Genomic DNA, 21,131 nt, shown 5'->3' with positions numbered 1-21,131 from the left:
ACTTCTGCACCTTTCGTTCTTTTCTCAGCAGGGTAAATTACCTTCTCCTAGACTAATAAGTAGATTCACACAACTTTATATCAAGTACTCTGGACTGTTTTGTTATAGGACTATTCCATACAAACCACAGAAGAGAAGGCAGAGCCCAACCTGACCATTAAGCAAATAATTTCATATCGAGCAGTAGACTTAAACTTTGATTTGTGTTTGTGAAGCAATTATGATAATTATTGTTCAGAAATAATGAATTGTACTTTTTCTAATAAATAAGAAAAGCAAGAATTAACTGAAATAATTGGCCAAAGCAAAATAAGAAAAGACAGACATGATTTCACTTGCATCTTTTTATTCAATCAACTGATACATGAACTCCACAATATCAGTTATTTTGAAGAGTTTAATGATTAATTAATTGATTCTTGGAGATAAATCTGCATTTGAAGATGGTGTGTTTTAATATGCCAGAGTAACAGTGCGGTTGTTGCCACGTCTCTTCTTACATAATCTTTTCACACATTCACCGTGATCTCCTGAAGTTTTATTTTGGAAGAGAAACAAAGGAAATTGTATCGTCATGGATTGGTCTTTGTGGGCAATTAGGATTCCTAGTGTAGGTAAAGAGGTCAGGCCCCGCAAATTGACTAATTAAATTTGATGACAGAATGAATGATCAGATTGGGAAAAAGTGTATCTCTTATATATGTTTTATTTCCATTCATCCATTATTGAGCACGCTTACCCTTGCAGGACTGTAAAGAGTCAATGTTTTATAGAGAAGAAGATATTTTTTATTGTTCATAGAACAACTGATGATATTATTCTGAAATTGTAAATTTTCAAACATTTCATTATTATTAATATATACAAGCAAGTAGGGAATATGTGATGACTGCCACAATCAAAATAACTAGACAAGAGACTGAAACTTAGATGCATGCTTTTATTCAATCAACTGATAAATGAACTCTACAAAGTATGCTATACCTTATAGAGATTCAATGATTAATTAAATGATTCTTGGAGATACATCTGTATCCCACATGTGAGGACAGAGCATTCTGTCACTGCAGTGTGAAGCGTCGCTTTCTGCGAACATGCAGTGCAGCAGGTGTGGTGCACTCTGTGTGACCACAGCCGCACTCCTCCACATGCACATAAGTGAACTGGACGTGCGCAGCACTATTTTCACACGCCAGGGTGACGGTGCGGTTGCTGGCACGTCTCTCCTTACAACAGGAGCAGGAATGCTCCATAGCACCTGCTGCTTCAGAGTACCTGAAAGGATCAAGGACAGAAACAATCAGCACATTCAGTGCTTCACAACTGCTTAACAAATGGGTTGATGACTTTCCAGAGGAAGACAAACTAAACGTAATGTTATATTTACTTGGTGGAAGTGTCGCATGATCCCTCACATGATGGCATATTCAACTTAGACTGACAGCCATTGTGGTTGATAGGAGTTGTCTGGTTAACCAGTCTGCAGGCCTTCTCTTTCTCTACACCTTTTAAAATGTGAAAGGAAAGAAAAATGTCAGTTTTTTGTGCTTGTTTCAGTATCTGTAACTCTAAGTAAAGAAATTAATCATGCTCACAGATTTTGCAGCAGCCGTTTGCTGCAGTCTGAATTGTGTCCTGAATAGAAACAAAACAACAAAAGGTTTGAATTTTTCTTTGTATGTGATGCAGTGTGGGTTTATGCATTAAATCAGGTACTTACATTTTTGCAGTTGCTCTCTTGGAATGGTGGGCAAATGATCTGTTTGTTGGAGACTGTAAAAATCTCACCATTCTTGACACAAGTCTTACTTTCACATTTATTTTCAGGTGGTGACCAGGTTTCTCCTTCCTGAAAATTATCACACAGATAACCACATACTTAAGTTTTTTACACTTAGAGAAAGGAATACACAAACACACACACACCTACACACGCACATGCACACGCATACACACAAACCCATGCACACAGATGATTTGGTTTACCTTTAAGAGTGTCTCATTGCCATTAACAATGAACACACACTGGGTCTGCACACACGTCCCACAGCAATCATCTGCGTTGGATTTTTTATATTCAAATCCCTGAGAGAAAAAATAGCAAATTCAATGCATCCATATGGTAAAATAATAATAATAATAAAAACTGTTAATTATAAATTAACTCATTCAACATTTATGTTATCACCCCAAATATTCTTTGTGTATGCTGTAAAATAAATTACAACAAATGTAGTGACTATTTGTGATGTAATTTTTATATTTTATTTTCTAAATCAGACAATTTGTCAAGGCTGCATTTGTTTCCAGTCCCACATTAATGCTTCGCAGAGGCACTTTTGCTAGATACACATGCCAGTGTTTTAAGGAGGCTGCACAATATCAGAAAATAATGTATATGTAATAGCAATATTACTGTTAAAAACAGTATAGATTATGATTTTCTGTGTTTTCTTTCTTTAGTATTAAAAAAAATGTGTCCACCATTCTTAAAGAACTTATTAGTTTCTGTCGGGAGAGTCTAAACACTTTTCATAGATTGCCAGAGGGACTCGTGGACGTGGCTCCTGGAAATTACTCATCAAAATATGTAATTAAAAAAAACAGTTCATTTTGCAAAATGTTTTTTTTTTTAACATAAATAAAACAGGATTTTACATCTTAAGTAGTCAAACAGATGTAAAAACTAGATTTTTATCTGTTAAGTGGAGAATCTTAAAACGTTTGAAACTGCAAATTTTAATCGCTGTTATGAACCTTTCTGTTAATCTGTTCTGTTAGTGGAGAATGTGTTTTATTTTTTTACAGTTTGTGCAGGAATGATGTACAACACTTTTTGGTGTTTACTTAATGGCAACTGTAGTATCGAATATTGTCTTGTTCTGATTCAGGTAGCCATATATGTCGATGCAATAACATTGATGGCAGTAAAACATTAATATTTGCAATTATTTTCATTCCCAACTGGCTTTTGGGAAATATAGGGCCAGTTGAGTATGTATGTATTGTATACATTGTCATACATGTTACGTTGTCATCCTCACCTTTCTGCATGTGTCTTCACACTGCTGCTTCTCGCATTTTATTTCCATCAGACCACCAGATGAAGAATTTGAGGAACAGAAGCAGTTCTCACATTTTGGACCAGGCACAGAAGAACCAGGCTGAGAAATCACATAAATTCATTGTTAGCCAGCAAATTTTAGTCTAACAATGAATAAATATTAAAAGGGAAATATTTATCTCTTCAATATATTTTCTATATCCCTTACCCGATATTCAATATAATTTTGCACACAGACTCTTTTGGGTTCTAGGAAAGAAAGTTGACATTTATGTAAAAACAAATATCACTCAAATGGATTTTTTATCCACTGGCCCTCAGGAAGGAACACATTGATTTTGACTCACCACATCTACGTTCTGGACAGCATTTTCCCTCTGGGATACTGATGTTTGGCATAAAGCCAACATTGCAGTTCATGTTTATTTCCGGACAAGCATGGCTCTGACATTCTGTTTGCACAAAGAAAGAAGAACTTAGTTTATTTCTAATTTAAACACTAACGAGCAGCAAACAATAATCAGCATCTTTACTGTGTCTTACGGCAAACATGGACATTGCAGCAGGGATTTGATGGATCAGTTTGATTGACAATAACATATCCTGGACCCATGCATCTTGGTAAAGCAGTGGGTGGGCACGTCTTAGGCTTGCAGATCACAGTTTTGGTGGACTCGTCACACACACAGGTCTGACATTTGTATTCAAATGTCTCGTTGAACTGAAAAGAGAAGATAATGTTGGCTTAAATGTATAAAAAAGAAGTAGAGAACAGTACATGAACGTCAAGTGTGGCTTACCTCACGGGCCTGCCCATTGGGATCAAGACAGCCTGTTTAAACAACACAAACATATTTATTTGAGTCTCTCTGTTGTCTCTATATGCTAATGCTCTTGCCAAATAGCTTAGTGAAATAATTTACTTTTAATTTGGATTCAACTATGTGGTACTCTTTTACTTATATAATCACTGCAAAAAGTAAATAAATAAAGTAACATGTATTTATGAACTTAAAGAAACTGGTTTTGATTTACAGTTTCATAGAAATAGCAAACATATACACTATTGCTTCATGTGTTTTCTTATACGTCCTAAAATGTCTCAAGGAAAGACACAATCCCCCAGACTCTGACAGATAGTTGAAAATGCTGTAAGCAAACTGTATGTCAGAAATAGTTTGTTGGGAAGAGAAACCCAAATGATTGGTTAAGCAAGTGAATTATTTGTTTACACTCTTTTTGGATTTTACATAAAACACTGGTTCATTCAAAGACAAACTGAGCTCTGTTACTATAATAACTATGAAAGCAGTATTTATAATCACCAAAATATTTTGAATACATAAATGTGAACATATTGCACACACTGATGAACGGCCTCAGAATGTAAGCAAATGAAAGGAACCAAAGATGTTGAATCTTAATTATGAAACAGATGTTCAGAATTGTTCTTACATACTTACCACAACTTTTAACACATATATTTGATTCTTTGCTGAACAGTTTCATTCCTTCAGGACAAAAGCAGCCCTCAGTAGTATAGTTCATGACAGGATCGTTAGGACTGCAAGATTTAGACACAAAAAACATGTTTTATTGTTAAAATTGTTATTTATGTTGCATCTGATCTTTGCATTTCATACCAATGGAAAATATAATTACATTTTAAACATTGTTAATTATAAATTAATATTTTTGAGACATAAAAAATAACAGTGAAATTCAGTGACCATGCAAATTTGTAGGAGGTGTAAAGTAAAAGCAAAGGCATAATTTAGATCTAATCTGAATGGGACAAAGAATTTATATCTGAGAATTAGTTTTAAAATCTCCCAATGGAAAATAGTGGAAATTACAATTATTTTTCAGAATAATAAATCTATATAAATGTGTTTTGCTGAGTAAATTGAGTTCCTGAGTTACAGGAACGTGGATTAATATTCTAATTTATTGAATGTGATATTATTTCATCCTTTAATAAAGATCACCTGAGTTTTTCTCAAACTAATTTTGAGTTAAAGGGGATCATTGTGACATAACCGGGTTGATTTAACTGTTCCTTTAATTTTCCTGTGTTTCTTTTAATTGTATGCTAAAACAAAAAAAAATGAACTTGTTTTAGAACTCACTTGTCCTCACAGCTTGGTTGATCTGCAGGTCCACAAGATCTATAAATCTTGCCTGATGGACAGTTGCTGGCTATTGGTAAAAAGCAAACAGAAAGAACAGAAAGATATGAAAACAAAATGTAAAATTCCAGGCCTAGGAAGTAATAACTAAACACAATGTGTTTTTTTATTTTGAATTTTCTACATTGAGAAAAAATATTGTACCACATATATTAGTGAACTTCCTCCAGTCAATACAAATTCCAATCTCAGCGCAGGCAGCAGCATAAGTCTCCAAACTTGTGCACTCCACTGATCGGTTGTGAACATAGCAGCTATCAAAAATACATCCTCTGTAGAAATTTTCTGGAGAGATCCGGGAATGGCATTCAGCAAAGGCACTAAAGTGGAAAATGATAATTCATTAGTAAAAAGACTTTTTAAAAAGCTGAAGAAAATGATACAGATCAAGATGATTTGTAAAATACCCTGCTGGGTCCTTAAGCAATTCACAAACAGAATTTGGATTTGATTCGCATTTTTTCTGTGGAGTACGTTTCGGTATGCAGCCAGTTTTTCCCTTATCTTTCTCCACAAGCCAGTCGTCGGCCATCACACCGCAATTTTCTGCTACTGTACCGTCAGATAATCTGCAGTCATCATCTCGATTGTTGGAGCAAGTTCCTATAAAAAATGTCCTAGTGTCATTTTCTCCATACAAACTGAAAGGTGTATACAGATGCTATCTGTATATCTGGGTACAGATGCTTTCTGAGAGGACATTCTTACCACAATGACCCTGTGTGTTTCCTCCAAAGTACTTATATGGAAGGTTGATACTGAAGCCAGTTCTTCCAAATTTAACAACCACTTTTAGACGAAGGATCTCTAACACCAAGCTAACACCAGTGCCCATCACTTTAACACCATCTTTCCAATAAGGGAGCCTTAGATTTTCCACATCTTCATTTTTAAATGCCTGAAAAAAGCAGAAGTACAGATAGTAAAAATATCAAGTATGAAGCTAATATTTTGATTGTGTATTGTAATTTGTATATACACACAATAAAATCTAAATAAATTAGTCTATAAATTTATATATAATGAAGTGAGCATGGGATAAATATTGAACATCTGAAGGTAATATGCAAAAAGCAATAGGAAGCCTGAAATCTATGGTAAGCATTCCTCTTATGTGCAAATAAAGCTTATTTTAATATCAGCTGATAACTTGCAACAATATCTATTAATTTAGATACTGAAGGAATAACTTATTATTCCTTCCAGAGTGGATCTATTATAAAATAAATCTTTACAGTAGTTATAGTTTTATAAACTTCTAAATGTTCACAATAGTGAACATTTAGCTGTTGTTTGAGCTGTAACAAGACAGGTGCCCCTCTTATGATGTCTTTTCCCAAGAGCTTAGGCAGACTCAGAACTTCAGAAACATCTAGAAATATCAATATCTGTAATAATAACAAGTAATTCGCTTAACCACAATTGCCCCTCATTCTCAAAACACTGATACTGATGGGCTTTTTCCAAAAATATTTTATATAGTTATTCAAGTGTGTTCAACACGTATTCTTTGTGTCATTCCATGTACCTTCTGAGAAAAACTTTGATGTGTTAAGTACCTATTTTACCTGCCATGTGTATGTAGTTTAAAAGCTATTGTTCAAAGAATGTCATCACGTTACCTTCAAATCAGGTCGTGCACCAAGATTAAAGTTGATCAGTTTGATACTTTGTGATCCATATTTTACAGTTAAAGCTCGGGACAGGAAACATCTTCAGTAGGGTCACAATGGACATTTTCAATTAAAATTTCTAAGCCATGCATTGGTGTAATTTCTTTCATCAAATGATAGGTACAGTTTCCTTGGTAAGTGTAGTATTTGCCATCAAAAGTAACGTAATGAGGATCTCCCCAGCCTTCACATTCACCTACAGTGACAGAGAAATGTAAATAGTTAATAAAAACAAAATCGATCCACTAAACAGTCTCAATAACATAATTCCTTGCATGAGTACAATTCGGTTCTTCATTTCCCACAAGTGAAGCAAATAGAAAAAGCACATTGGCAATAAATGTTTTCACCCTGATATGGAAGCTGTTTATGATATCAAATGCCTTTGAAACCCAGGGCTGTTATTGATCAACTGTTGCTATTCATACTTTTATGTTCATGGGTATTTTCTTGGAGGACAAGAATAATTTAATCTATCAGTGCTCATAATGTTTAGATGTTTATAAATGTCTTAATTTTTAAATAGAAAACTTACAGTCACATTCATAATGTTGGCAGCAATGATAATCATCATATACAAGAACAGGGTCTTTCCCATTGGCACAAGTTATGGGATTTATAGTTGGACATTCATATGGCACTATTTCAATTTTATTGCCTTCAATACATCTTGCCATGGTGCAGTTGCAAAAATAAAATGTCTCATTTTGCTGTAGACAAGGGAAAAAAGAGAGACAGTGATAGGATGTAAACAGAAATAAAAAGAAAACATTAAAAAAGACAGAAAAATAAATACATAATTACAGGCCAAAAAATTAATTCAAGAGCTTTTAAATGATGCAACTTACCTGCACACCCCACTGTGCACATGTGCTGGGTGTAGTAATAGTTGGTGTTTCAGTTGATGTTGGAATTGTTGTAGTAGACAATGATTTAGTTGTAGACTCAGTTGTTGTTGATTCTGTGGTTGTTGGTGTAGTTGTGGTTGTTGTGGTAGTTGTGGTTGTAGTGGTTGTAGGGGTTGTAGTTGGTGTTTCAGTAGTAGATTCAGTTGTTGATTCTGTGGTTGTTGGTGTAGTTGTTGTAGTAGTTGTCGTTGTAGTGGTTGTTGTGGTAGTTGTGGTGGTAGTGGTTGTAGGGGTTGTAGTTGGTGTTTCAGTTGTAGTTTCAGTTGTTGATTCTGTGGTTGTAGGAGTGGTTATTGTTTCAGTTGTTGTTGATTCTGTGGTTGTTGGTGTAGTTGTTGTAGTAGTTGTAGTAGTGGTTGTTGTGGTGGTAGTGGTAGTTGTGGTTGTAGGGGTTGTAGTTGGTGTTTCAGTTGTAGTTTCAGTTGTTGATTCTGTGGTTGTGGGTGTAGTTGTAGTAGTGGTTGTTGTGGTGGTAGTGGTAGTTGTGGTTGTAGTTGGTGTTTCAGTCGTTGTTGATTCTGTGGTTGTTGGTGTAGTTGTTGTAGTAGTGGTTGTTGTGGTGGTAGTGGTTGTAGTTGGTGTTTCAGTCGTAGTTTCAGTTGTTGATTCTGTGGTTGTAGGAGTAGTTGTTTCAGTCGTTGTTGATTCTGTGGTTGTTGGTGTAGTTGTTGTAGTAGTTGTTGTAGTAGTGGTTGTTGTGGTGGTAGTGGTTGTAGGGGTTGTAGTTGGTGTTTCAGTCGTAGTTTCAGTTGTTGATTCTGTGGTTGTAGGAGTAGTTGTTTCAGTCGTTGTTGATTCTGTTGTTGTTGGTGTAGTTGTTGTTGTAGTGGTTGTTGTGGTGGTAGTGGTTGTAGGGGTTGTAGTTGGTGTTTCAGTTGTAGTTTCAGTTGTTGATTCTGTGGTTGTGGGTGTATTTGTTGTGGTTGTGGTTGTTGTAGTGGTTGTACTTGTGCTACTTTCACATGGGTTATATACACTACAACATACCCTTATCTTATAATTCAAACACTTTTTGTTATATTTTTGTTCAGCTGTTTTACAGACTAAACCTGTACTTAGATTACAAGTAAGCTTTTGGTCATTTAACATCGTATATTCTTTTAAGTCCATCTCAGGGTTTTCAACTGATCTACAATCAATTTTTTCAGGATTGTCACACACCTCTTTGCCATGTTTTCTAATATTATCATATGTTTCAAAGTCATTTCTATCTACATGTGGATCATGTACATTATACCAATCTGACCAGTTACATGGGGGTGGAGTGCATGATGTGTATGGAGAAGTTATGGTTGTAGTAGGTGATGTCGTTGATTCTGTGGTTGTAGGTAGTTGTAGTGGTAGTTGTGGTAGTGGTAGTAGTGGTTGTAGAGGTAGTAGTTGGTGTTTCAGTTGTAGTTTCAGTTGTCGTTGATTCTGTGGTTGTAGGGGTAGTTGTTGTGGTAGTTGTGGTTGTAGTTGGTGTTTCAGTCGTTGTTGATTCTGTGGTTGTTGGTGTAGTTGTTGTAGTAGTTGTTGTAGTTGTTGTGGTGGTAGTGGTTGTAGGTGTTGTAGTTGGTGTTTCAGTCGTAGTTTCAGTTGTTGATTCTGTGGTTGTAGGAGTAGTTGTTTCAGTCGTTGTTGATTCTGTGGTTGTTGGTGTAGTTGTTGTAGTAGTTGTCGTTGTAGTGGTTGTTGTGGTAGTTGTGGTGGTAGTGGTTGTAGGGGTTGTAGTTGGTGTTTCAGTTGTAGTTTCAGTTGTTGATTCTGTGGTTGTGGGTGTAGTCGTTGTGGTTGTTGTAGTGGTTGTACTTGTGCTACTTTCACATGGGTTATATACACTACAACATACCCTTATCTTATAATTCAAACACTTTTTGTTATATTTTTGTTCAGTTGTTTTACAGACTAAACCTGTACTTAGATTACAAGTAAGCTTTTGGTCATTTAACGTCGTATATTCTTTTAGGTCCATCTCAGGGTTTTCAACTGATCTACAATCAATTTTTTCAGGATTGTCACACACCTCTTTGCCATGTTTTCTAATATTATCATATGTTTCAAAGTCATTTCTATCTACATGTGGATCATGTACATTATACCAATCTGACCAGTTACATGGGGGTGGAGTGCATGATGTGTATGGAGAAGTTATGGTTGTAGTAGGTGATGTCGTTGATTCTGTGGTTGTAGGAGTAGTTGTAGTGGTAGTTGTGGTAGTGGTAGTAGTGGTTGTAGAGGTAGTAGTTGGTGTTTCAGTTGTAGTTTCAGTTGTCGTTGATTCTGTGGTTGTAGGGGTAGTTGTTGTGGTCGTTGTGGTAGTTGTGGTTGTAGTTGGTGTTTCAGTCGTTGTTGATTCTGTGGTTGTTGGTGTAGTTGTTGTAGTAGTTGTTGAAGTAGTGGTAGTTGTGGTGGTAGTGGTTGTAGGGGTTGTAGTTGGTGTTTCAGTCGTAGTTTCAGTTGTTGATTCTGTGGTTGTAGGAGTAGTTGTTTCAGTCGTTGTTGATTCTGTGGTTGTTGGTGTAGTTGTTGTAGTAGTTGTCGTTGTAGTGGTTGTTGTGGTAGTTGTGGTGGTAGTGGTTGTAGGGGTTGTAGTTGGTGTTTCAGTTGTAGTTTCAGTTGTTGATTCTGTGGTTGTGGGTGTAGTCGTTGTGGTTGTTGTAGTGGTTGTACTTGTGCTACTTTCACATGGGTTATATACACTACAACATACCCTTATCTTATAATTCAAACACTTTTTGTTATATTTTGTTCAGTTGTTTTACAGACTAAACCTGTACTTAGATTACAAGTAAGCTTTGGTCATTTAACGTATATTCTTTTAAGTCCATCTCAGGGTTTTCAACTGATCTACAATCAATTTTTTCAGGATTGTCACACACCTCTTTGCCATGTTTTCTAATATTATCATATGTTTCAAAGTCATTTCTATCTACATGTGGATCATGTACATTATACCAATCTGACCAGTTACATGGGGGTGGAGTGCATGGTGTGTATGGAGAAGTTATGGTTGTAGTAGGTGATGTCGTTGATTCTGTGGTTGTAGGAGTAGTTGTAGTGGTAGTTGTGGTAGTGGTAGTAGTGGTTGTAGAGGTAGTAGTTGGTGTTTCAGTTGTAGTTTCAGTTGTCGTTGATTCTGTGGTTGTAGGGGTAGTTGTTGTGGTCGTTGTGGTAGTTGTGGTTGTAGTTGGTGTTTCAGTCGTTGTTGATTCTGTGGTTGTTGGTGTAGTTGTTGTAGTAGTTGTAGTTGTTATGGTGGTAGTGGTTGTAGGGGTTGTAGTTGGTGTTTCAGTCGTAGTTTCAGTTGTTGATTCTGTGGTTGTAGGAGTAGTTGTTTCAGTCGTTGTTGATTCTGTGGTTGTTGGTGTAGTTGTTGTAGTAGTTGTCGTAGTGGTTGTTGTGGTAGTTGTGGTGGTAGTGGTTGTAGGGGTTGTAGTTGGTGTTTCAGTTGTAGTTTCAGTTGTTGATTCTGTGGTTGTGGGTGTAGTCGTTGTGGTTGTTGTAGTGGTTGTACTTGTGCTACTTTCACATGGGTTATATACACTACAACATACCCTTATCTTATAATTCAAACACTTTTTGTTATATTTTTGTTCAGTTGTTTTACAGACTAAACCTGTACTTAGATTACAAGTAAGCTTTTGGTCATTTAACGTCGTATATTCTTTTAGGTCCATCTCAGGGTTTTCAACTGATCTACAATCAATTTTTTCAGGATTGTCACACACCTCTTTGCCATGTTTTCTAATATTATCATATGTTTCAAAGTCATTTCTATCTACATGTGGATCATGTACATTATACCAATCTGACCAGTTACATGGGGGTGGAGTGCATGATGTGTATGGAGAAGTTATGGTTGTAGTAGGTGATGTCGTTGATTCTGTGGTTGTAGGAGTAGTTGTAGTGGTAGTTGTGGTAGTGGTAGTAGTGGTTGTTGTGGTTGTAGTTGGTGTTTCAGTCGTTGTTGATTCTGTGGTTGTTGGTGTAGTTGTTGTAGTAGTTGTTGTAGTGGTTGTGGTGGTGGTAGTTGTTGTAGGGGTTGTAGTTGGTGTAGTTTCAGTTGTTGATTCTGTGGTTGTAGGGGTAGTTGTTGTGGTCGTTGTGGTAGTTGTGGTTGTAGTTGGTGTTTCAGTTGTTGTTGATTCTGTGGTTGTTGGTGTAGTTGTTGTAGTAGTTGTCGTAGTGGTTGTTGTGGTAGTGGTTGGAGTTTCAGTAGTGGATTCAGTTGTAGTTTCAGTTGTCGTTGATTCTGTAGTTGTGGGTGTAGTCGTTGTGGTAGTTGTGGTTGTTGTGGTAGTTGTGATTGTAGTTGATGTTTCAGTAGTAGATTCAGTTGTTGATTCTGTGGTTGTAGGGGTAGTTGTGGTTGTTGTGGTAGTTGTGGTTGTAGTTGGTGTTGATGTTGTGGTTATTGGGGTTGTTATAGTCGTAGTTGATGACGAAGTGTTTGTTTCTGTTTGTGGACATATTGCCACACATTGCTTTGATTTCTCATCAAATATTGGGGCATATTCTGGGCATCTAGGGTAACAACCTGTAAAAACATATGCATGGAAATTGTAAGTGCATTGCGCATAGTGGTCAAAGAGAGCACAGAAAATAAATTGATTTTCATATTGCTTTGTAACTTCAAAAAGCCTTAGTTCAGACCTTACCTTCAAACTTTCCAACAGAATAGTTTGAACAACCCTGATATGTGATTGGAGTACACGGATAGTAGTGCCATAAGCAATCATATTCATCATTGTGGAAGTTGTAGAAATCACAGAAGACAGCTAAAAAGACATTGTAGAAAAAAAATCTATTAAACTAAAGTTTTATTGGATTTCTGATTACCGTTCATGACAATACCACCTTCAAGATTAAACTTTGCAATAGACTAAGAAAAAGACCCAGATTTTTATATAATAATACAGGAAGAAAATTATTAACTTACGACAGATTTCTGGAGATCTCCATGAAACGCAAACACCAACATCATTGCAAGCTTGAGCATAAGCTGCAACAGCTGAACAGAAACACTCACAGTCTCCTCCAGTGTCACAGGCACATGTGTCTTTCACACATTTTTCATAGAACGGTTGGGGCTCTACCTGTTCAGGCATTGAAAATTATGTATTTTTTGTCTCTAATACATCGTGTGTAATATTTTCATTGCTAGAACAACCATTGCACTACCTTGGAGTGGCATTCTTTGAATGTGTCTGCAGTTATGATTTTGCACTTTGTTTTTGCCCAGTGGTCTCGATGAGGTTCTTTTTCACAAGCGTCAACAAGCTTATCCACATTCGAGCAAGAGCTGTCCCCTTTCCAACTGTTTGCAAACTCTAAATGGCTGCTCACTACCAACCCACTCTGGGTGGTGAAGTCGTTCTCTCCATTACCATCAAAGTTTCCACACAGGCCACACACTTCACCCTGTACAAACATAAACAATTCAGTCATTGGTACATTTTATACTATGTAGAAAAACATTTTGTACTGAGATTGTATCTATCAGTTTTAGTCAACATTTAGAGAAAGCATGTCACCAGTTCTCTATTGTAGTAAAACTGAGAAATGTTTGTATTCTGCGTACGGCTGAAGGTTGGAGTTAGTTGAAAAGAAAATATTTATCTCTTGCCAGAAACCTATTACTGTGACTTACCTTGTAATACGGTTCCAGTGTTATGACAAAATATGTTTTGCGATCCCAAATCACGCTTAAACCAATGCTGGAATTTACTACAACATAGAAGCCTTGACTTGTTATTTCAAATGGTATTTCGGTGCCATTTTCCAAAACTTCCGATTTAAAAGTGCCTTCTGTGAGGGTGATCACATGTTTCTGAAATATAGAGAAGATTTTACTCTTTGTAAGTCACGAACACCATCCTAAGATGATATTTATTATTATTTGAGTTCCTTGCCTTACCCCAAGCTGAATCTTGACAATTTTAGAACATGTTGTCCCTGATGATCCACATGGTTCATCTTCTGTGATGACTTCAATTTCATGCTCTACTGTTTTATTAGAACATTTGTTCTAAACAAATAAATTTTTAAAATTGGTTTCCATTAGTACTGAAAAATGATACATTATGAACTTCTAGAAAGTATTCTTGCTTTGAAAGCAAGTGCATCCTTTGCATTAGTTTGTCTGACAGAGCAGAACATATGTTTTGACCTTACTGTCAATAAATATTCTTTTCTGTAAATAATATTTATGCTTCAAGAATTATTAGCATTTACTCTTTTGAAAAATCTAACATGCTCACACAGTCTCTAAACTTAGTAATCTGTTAATATGGACAAAGTAGTCAGAGTACTTCTAAAAATGCCAGAGTAATTATCTGATGGCATTCTTTGCATCTTACCAAATACTTTTTTCTGTTAGTTATACCTTTAAATATATAGATTTATTTCTAAGCTAAATGTTGACATGTCTTTCTAATGATTAAACCACAGCTTTGAACATATTTTAAGTGTTTTTGTATAAACTTACCTTGACAGCAACATAGGAACAGTCTCCTTGAAACTCATATTGTCGCAGGTCAAATGTTCTGTGATGTCCACTTCCATATATAATGCAGCTCTGTGAACAGTTGTTTGATGTACAAATCCACTTCCCACCTCTACAAATGCTAAATGGGTAGAGTAAAGCAAAACAAAATAAATGCAATATATTTCAAATTAAAATACACACAAACAGCATAACTATTTTTTCTTTTTTACCAGTGGTTGCAATCTTGGTAAACTGCTACTCCAGGCTTATAGAATTGACCGTTGTGCTTGCATGAACAATCCTCTGCCTTTTTCACACATGAGCCTTGACCATCATCAAACTGGCCAGGAGGACACATGCAGCCAGATACACATTCTGATGCATCCTGGAAAGAAAATGTAGAGTCATCAAGTAGATACACAGCAATTAATGATTCTCAGTTTTCACTGGAGACATTTCATGGAATTAGCCTATCTCAATTATATTCAATCAGATCTGCTCTCTCAAGTGGTAAACAATATATATATATATATATATATATATATATATATATATATATATATATATATATATATATATATATATATGAAAGTATTGCTTGATGAGCCACCTCGTTAAGAACTAAAGAAAAAAAAAGACTTGTAAACTGGGGTCATGTTTGTCTGATATAAAAATGCATGTGATAATCAGAATCATTAAAGAGTGAAAAAATCAAAATAATACTTCTAAATAAGAGTGTTAATCATGGATATGTTAAAAAAAAATTACTGAGAGAAAGACTCAGTAAAAAATGAGTCTTTCCCTTGATGGTTTGCTGTAGTGAGCCACAAACTGTCTGTGAGAAGTTGTATTTTTATTGATATTCTGGTAACATACAGTCAGCCAAGTCATATCTATACCACAGAAAATCACCCATTTTGTCTAAGATTAACCTATGCATAACCCTTTGCAAAACAATCAGTCAAAGGCAGACACTGGTCTATTGATGCAAATTATATGGAGAATTAACTTTAAAGTATTTTTACACTTTTAAAGTTATTTTATATATAAAAAAATAACTATTTTGATCTTTCATAACTGAGTATTATGCAAAAATAATTATATTTTCACATATCTGAGGAAAATCTGCAGTGGTTTATTTATCATGCGAAAAAAAATCATGGTAATAGATGCAGACAGAAATAGACAAATTAGCAAAGGGTTACTATGAATCCATATAAAAATAATCAGGAGATGATCACATTAAAGATAAACAAGACAGCAACTCACACAGACATCATCATCGAGATTCAAACAACGTCGAACACAGTGTGGTCTATGGTTGTTAGCCCTCCCAAAGGAGCAGTTGAAGTATACTTTTGGATGACGACATTCTGAAAAAACAGAAGAAATACGCTCAACAAACATATTGTTAATGTGAACCCAATATCAGTCTTATTGGAAAGTAAAGAAATAAGAGCCCCAATTACTTACCTATTTTCTGCTTTTTCCCAGAATGGCAATGAAGCCTTCCATTGGCGCACACACTTGGAAAAAAAAATCAAATTCATATGATAAGACAGAGATACTGTTCAAGTTGCAACCATTTTATTTATGCAGGAAGAAAATATGACTGCTACCTGAGGTTTCTTTTGACTCACCAGTGCTCAGAATTGATGTTGACAGACGTTCCTGCTTCAATGTAATCTTCTTTATGGGAACAGGAACATTCTTCTTTGGGCACACAAGCATCTTTTTCATTCAGGTAGAGACCATCAGGGCAGAAACAGCCAACCACAGGCAAGAAATTTGAAGTGCAGCTCAGCTGATCTGAGCTCAGTGAACTACAGGTCAGCTGGCATCTGCGGTGGTTGTAAGTGAAGATCTGAGTTGATGGACAGCTCTTTGTGTGTTTCTCTGTTTTGTGGATATATGGGAAAATTACCTAGCTGTTACAAGACTTATATATGGCAATTAATGTGTTGTCATGAAACTTAAAGACACATTACCACATTCGTTTCCAAAATCGATCACAAACTTTCCCTTTGCTGCACAAGCTCGACCATAAGAGGTGAAAACAGCACATAAGCCGTCCTCGCTTTTCTCACCGCTGCAGGTGGAATAAAGACAGCGCTGCAGAAAAATGGACAGTTTAAGAAAATTATAGTCCAGTAAAGCAGAATTAAGCTCTGAAAGAAGAGGTTGTTGTTGTACCTTGTAGTAATAGTCAGGATTCACCGCTGAATGGCAATTTGCAAATGTACCATTGGAATTTCTGAGCGTTTCGCACCAGTGCCTGGCATAATTCTCTACAATTAAATGTAAAATTATTTTTACACTTCCAATAACATGAAATATAAAGAATACAAATTAAATAAACAAAAGAAAAGCTTGTAAACTATTCTTGAAATAGAATACTACAATGGGTTCCATTTGATTGGAAAAAAATAACATTGTTAAATTTATTTTTTTACCACTGTTCACATTCCCGGAACATGGGTCTTCATTTATTCTGCCTGCGTCAGGGCATGATGCGTCGGCCTTCCAAGAATTACCAAAAGTTACAGCGGTTGCTTCTATGCTCCCTTGAGGAGTCGTCATATCATCATTCAAAGCCATGTTGTAATTTCCACATAAACCTGAAGAACATGTTCAGAACAACAAGTCACCAAAGTGTCCAAGCTCCAGCATGTTTCTGTAATTTTCTTGTATCACCTCTTCTCTGGAATATTTTCTTTTATCTAAAATAAAATCCAGTTATCTAAGTTTTTTTTCTTTTAACAGTGCATAAATGGCATAAATGTCATATATATATATATATATATTATATATATATATATATATATATATATATGTATTTATATGACAGACAAAAACAATTCTTGAACAAGTGTAGAGTACAAATATTTTTTTTCCATTCTTCTATTAGTTCCATACTTTCCCACAGTCTTTAAACACTCAAATTAAATGCTACTCGTTTCCATGTAATTCCCAACGGCATAAGAACCTTGTGTGGCTTTGATTATCATACAAAAAATTTGGCTAAATTAACGAAAAACATAAAACTCACCACGTGTCTTTTCTTTGTAGCTGCTTTCCAGACTGATGTAGGCTTGCATGACAGGAACACGCTGGATCTGAATTTGGAGTCCGAACTTGGCGTTGAGCAAGATATGAAAGGATGAAGCATGAAATATTCTGATGTCGCCTGTAAATAATGTCAGAAAAGTCACCTGATGTTCCACAAATAGAAACTGAAAAAATTAGCTCAATTAAAGTTTGCTTCTTGTCAGACTCACCTGAGTAATATGGCAAACTGATGTCCTCATTATTCTGTTGAACTTTTCCCTCAGATGTAAACATTAGTACCTGTAGAAAGACAAAACCAATTATGAGTGACCTGTAGATATTAGTGTGAACTGAGAACATAAATACTAACATCTGTAATTTTACTCACATTATCTATGCCCAGATGGATTTTAAGAGCCTTTAGACAAATATCAGATTTTTTTCCTGCACATTGTTCCAATTGGGCCCGGATAGTAAAGTTTGGACTTATTCCATCCTGAAATATATAAAACATTTGAGCACAGGGAAATCTTCACTTCTATGTCTGCTTTGTATTATTTATTAGTAATTAGAAAGTGACTCATTATTTACCTGGCTCTCCACCTTGGCCAGGGTATAAAGACAATTTCCATGAAAGGTATAAGTTGCACCATCAAATGTTGTGAAATGTAAACCTTCCTCTACTGCACATGTCGCCGGGGTCTCGAAAGAATCGCACTCCCACTTCCCCTCTGAACAAGTACTGAAAAATATATATCTGTTCATAAATCCTTGAAAAACTATTAATACACATTTAATTTTTAAAGCATTTTATCAGAATTGTATGTGATTTTTGTTTTGTATATCATATTATTGTGAAGTTGAAAGGAAATAATATAACATTTAAGTAAAGTGGGCATAACTGTTAGAAATGGATGTCAGACAAAACGGATTTGAATACAAATGCATACCACACTTTTCAGATTTTTTTATGTAACTATTATGAAGAATTTAATTGTTTTTCATTTACTATGACATTATTTGTTGTATAAAATATAATAAAGGAAAGTGCTGGTAAATTCCCTGTGCTATAACAAAAAAGATAAATTTAGCAACATGAAGACTTTCCGTAAACATCTTGAAACATACCAGTTTGTATTTTCTTGACGGTAAGTCTCTCCAGAGTTGTAGATTTTGTCATGCTTGCACTGACACTCAGACCGAGGGACGCAGCCCCTCTCAGAAATATCATCAAACACCGTTCCTGAGAGAAAAACAGTTTTATTCTGTGAAGGTGAATTAACAGTAGCACAATACACATTTTAAATGTGAAGAGAACTAACCAGAAGGACAAAAGCAGCCATCTGTTTTATGGTCCTCACACACTAATCTTGTGTCCTGATGTGTGCAAGTATCCATGCAAGGAAAAGCACTTTCTTCATATGTCATGTTGTAGGGACACTGTTTACCTGTGAAGACAAATAGTGCCATAAATAATGAGCAGAAATAATTCATAGAATCATTTAGGCAAAATATCAAGTAATAACAATATGTTAACATTTTATGACTCCAATAACCTCCTAAGCATTAAACTACAGTCATAAAACAAAAAATAAAGAGGCAAACAAGAATCATACCACAGAAATCAGGTCTCCTCCAGTTGGGTGGCTGTCCTCCTGCGTGCGAACACTGACGAGAAAACTCAGACATTGTGCTGCAGACACATAAGTCACCGCTGCCGTTGTTACAGGCACACATGTCTACCACACATGCCTTGATGAAAGCTTCAGCATCAATCAGGCTGGCGCATGAACTCCAGGAATCCCCTTCAAAAATTTGTTCACAGATGGTTTCCTGTAGTGAGGAAAAATGATGAAAATTGAAATGTCACCATGTTATTATTTAACATTTTCAGTGGAGAACCGAGCGAGTTAAACTTACAAATGCTTTGCATGAAAGTGACACATTTGATTCATCATCTTCCACATGAGGGTCTTTGCATTCATCATTTGGCAGATTGACTCTGTGTTTGATTCCAAACTCAATGGGAGTCATTTTAAAACCTGATTATGAAGATGAAGTAAAGAACATTAAAGATATGACTGATTTTATTTTATTTTCCAATACATTTTTCACACTTCAATGAACTACATACCATTATTCATGTACTCATCATAGACAGGAACGCCATTGAAATCTCCACAAAGGCCACAAGTTTTGTTCTTGTATCTGTTTGAAACCTCCACCTGAAGCACAAAACAGAGAGGATCACGTTTCAAACCTTTTTAGTCTATACCAGAGAGAAGAAGTCAGTCTCTGTTTGACTTTGATGCCATTCAACCATCAAGCCTTTATGTCTACCATGTTAAAATACACATCACAAATAATTTTTTTTTAAAGTTCCCTGTTTCCAACATTTGAAGCACTCTCAGCAGTCATTAGCTAATGTATCACTAACTGTTTAATCTCACATCAAAATTAGTGTGTTTCTTCTAAGTCAGTCACCTTAAGAAAATGTGTTAAAGTGATTTGTAATAACTCTGACTTATAGGAGGGTGAAGGAAGATGTATACCATGACTGCATCTTCACGGTTCCACATGACAGTTATGCCGACTTTTGTTGCTCGAAGCCTGATGTAAAATGTATTTTCTTCCACCTTTACTCCCCCGCTGTAGTGTGGCAGAGTGACTCTGATAAAATAGAACAAAAGTTTGAAGATTTAATGACAACAACACAATGTAAAAATATCTTAATTAGTGTATTTGTTGCATGTGTGTGTTTCACTTACGGATTCTCATTTTCGGTGACCTCAGTCTTGGTTAGGTTGAATGTATTTTCAGAAATGGTGACCACAACATAACTCACTGTACTATTTTCATCATTTTCTTCTCGTCTAATGTGCACAGAAAACTTCTTCTCAGATTCGCTGCAGTCTTTGACCAGATTGTACTCACACAGGCCAGGAAACTGGAACACATCACCATCAAAGGTCTTAAAGTGCTGCTTGCCCCAAGTGCTGCAGATGTTTTTGACATGGTTGTCAGCTAGAACAGCAAAATGAAACAGAAAAATATGAACAAAATATAATCTAAAATTCACACATTTATTACTTTATCTTTTTAGAAAATTATATTTAACATCACAGACCTCTAGATTGTCTTTTGAACTAGTAGAAATTACAATTTTGGTTGTAATGCCAAAATATTTTCAGAATCTAAATCATGCAAGTCTTACCCTTTGTGGCCTGAGTGGCACCCGCAAAACTGAAGAAACACAACCACAGCACAGTCCACTTCATGGTTGCCACAGTGGGCTTTTTGACCCAAAGCAGATAAAAGTGAGGCTGACAGTCAAGGCTACACATATATATACATATACACATATACATTTAGATTTCCGTGTAGCTTTAGAACCGCCTTTTTGTGTGGAGTTGTCAATGACGTTCAACATTTTTCTAAATGCTCTACTGTAATTTCTTCATCAAGCATGTCAGAAAATTAAACAGGTAAGACACTCCTTCAGAGTACAGATAAGATCATGTTTGATTTGCTCCAAGTTAGCCATTTCCATGTTTACCCTTTCATCGAAGCAATGTATTGATTGATCTGACTATACTTTTTGCTGCTTTCTCTGCTTAATGTCTTATTCCTTTCCTTCTTAAGTCTTTGATAAGAAAAGGGAAATATGATCAGATCCTGAGTTGTTGAGGGTTTATTGCACTTTGCTTTATTGATTCTAGTTTCATTATTATTTTTCTGTGTGCCTTATTGTCTTTCCCCGCACACCTGTTACTTCATGCT

The 21,131-nt window shown here is 35.7% G+C and overlaps 1 protein-coding gene across 1 annotated transcript; it reads right to left on the bottom strand.

Moving 5' to 3' along the window:
• Positions 1-938: 938 nt before the first annotated feature.
• LOC129363529 (mucin-2) lies at positions 939-20,647 on the bottom strand. The gene is given in 45 exon segments (XM_055035662.1): positions 939-1,275; positions 1,388-1,505; positions 1,596-1,635; positions 1,721-1,849; positions 1,987-2,085; positions 3,045-3,164; positions 3,273-3,313; positions 3,412-3,516; positions 3,608-3,785; positions 3,865-3,896; positions 4,528-4,628; positions 5,194-5,263; positions 5,398-5,573; positions 5,661-5,856; positions 5,962-6,151; positions 6,876-6,952; positions 6,955-7,122; positions 7,462-7,636; positions 7,775-9,250; positions 10,603-12,353; positions 12,475-12,594; positions 12,756-12,912; positions 12,998-13,237; positions 13,467-13,646; positions 13,734-13,844; positions 14,304-14,442; positions 14,534-14,688; positions 15,573-15,676; positions 15,777-15,829; positions 15,944-16,199; positions 16,292-16,415; positions 16,497-16,591; positions 16,757-16,921; positions 17,353-17,490; positions 17,582-17,651; positions 17,740-17,847; positions 17,943-18,093; positions 18,480-18,594; positions 18,674-18,799; positions 18,968-19,184; positions 19,272-19,393; positions 19,486-19,576; positions 19,904-20,021; positions 20,120-20,375; positions 20,566-20,647. Coding segments are annotated over 45 exon segments (8,931 nt in total). The 5' UTR covers positions 20,630-20,647; the 3' UTR covers positions 939-1,061.
• Between the last annotated feature and the right edge of the window lie 484 nt (positions 20,648-21,131).

Source organism: Poeciliopsis prolifica, unplaced genomic scaffold (genome assembly GCF_027474105.1).
Source record: "Poeciliopsis prolifica strain line A6 unplaced genomic scaffold, Auburn_PproV2 SCAFFOLD001, whole genome shotgun sequence".
NCBI lineage: Eukaryota > Metazoa > Chordata > Actinopteri > Cyprinodontiformes > Poeciliidae > Poeciliopsis > Poeciliopsis prolifica.
The sequence above is the reverse complement of the archived record's forward strand: the minus strand, read 5'-3'. Positions and strand labels throughout refer to the sequence as shown.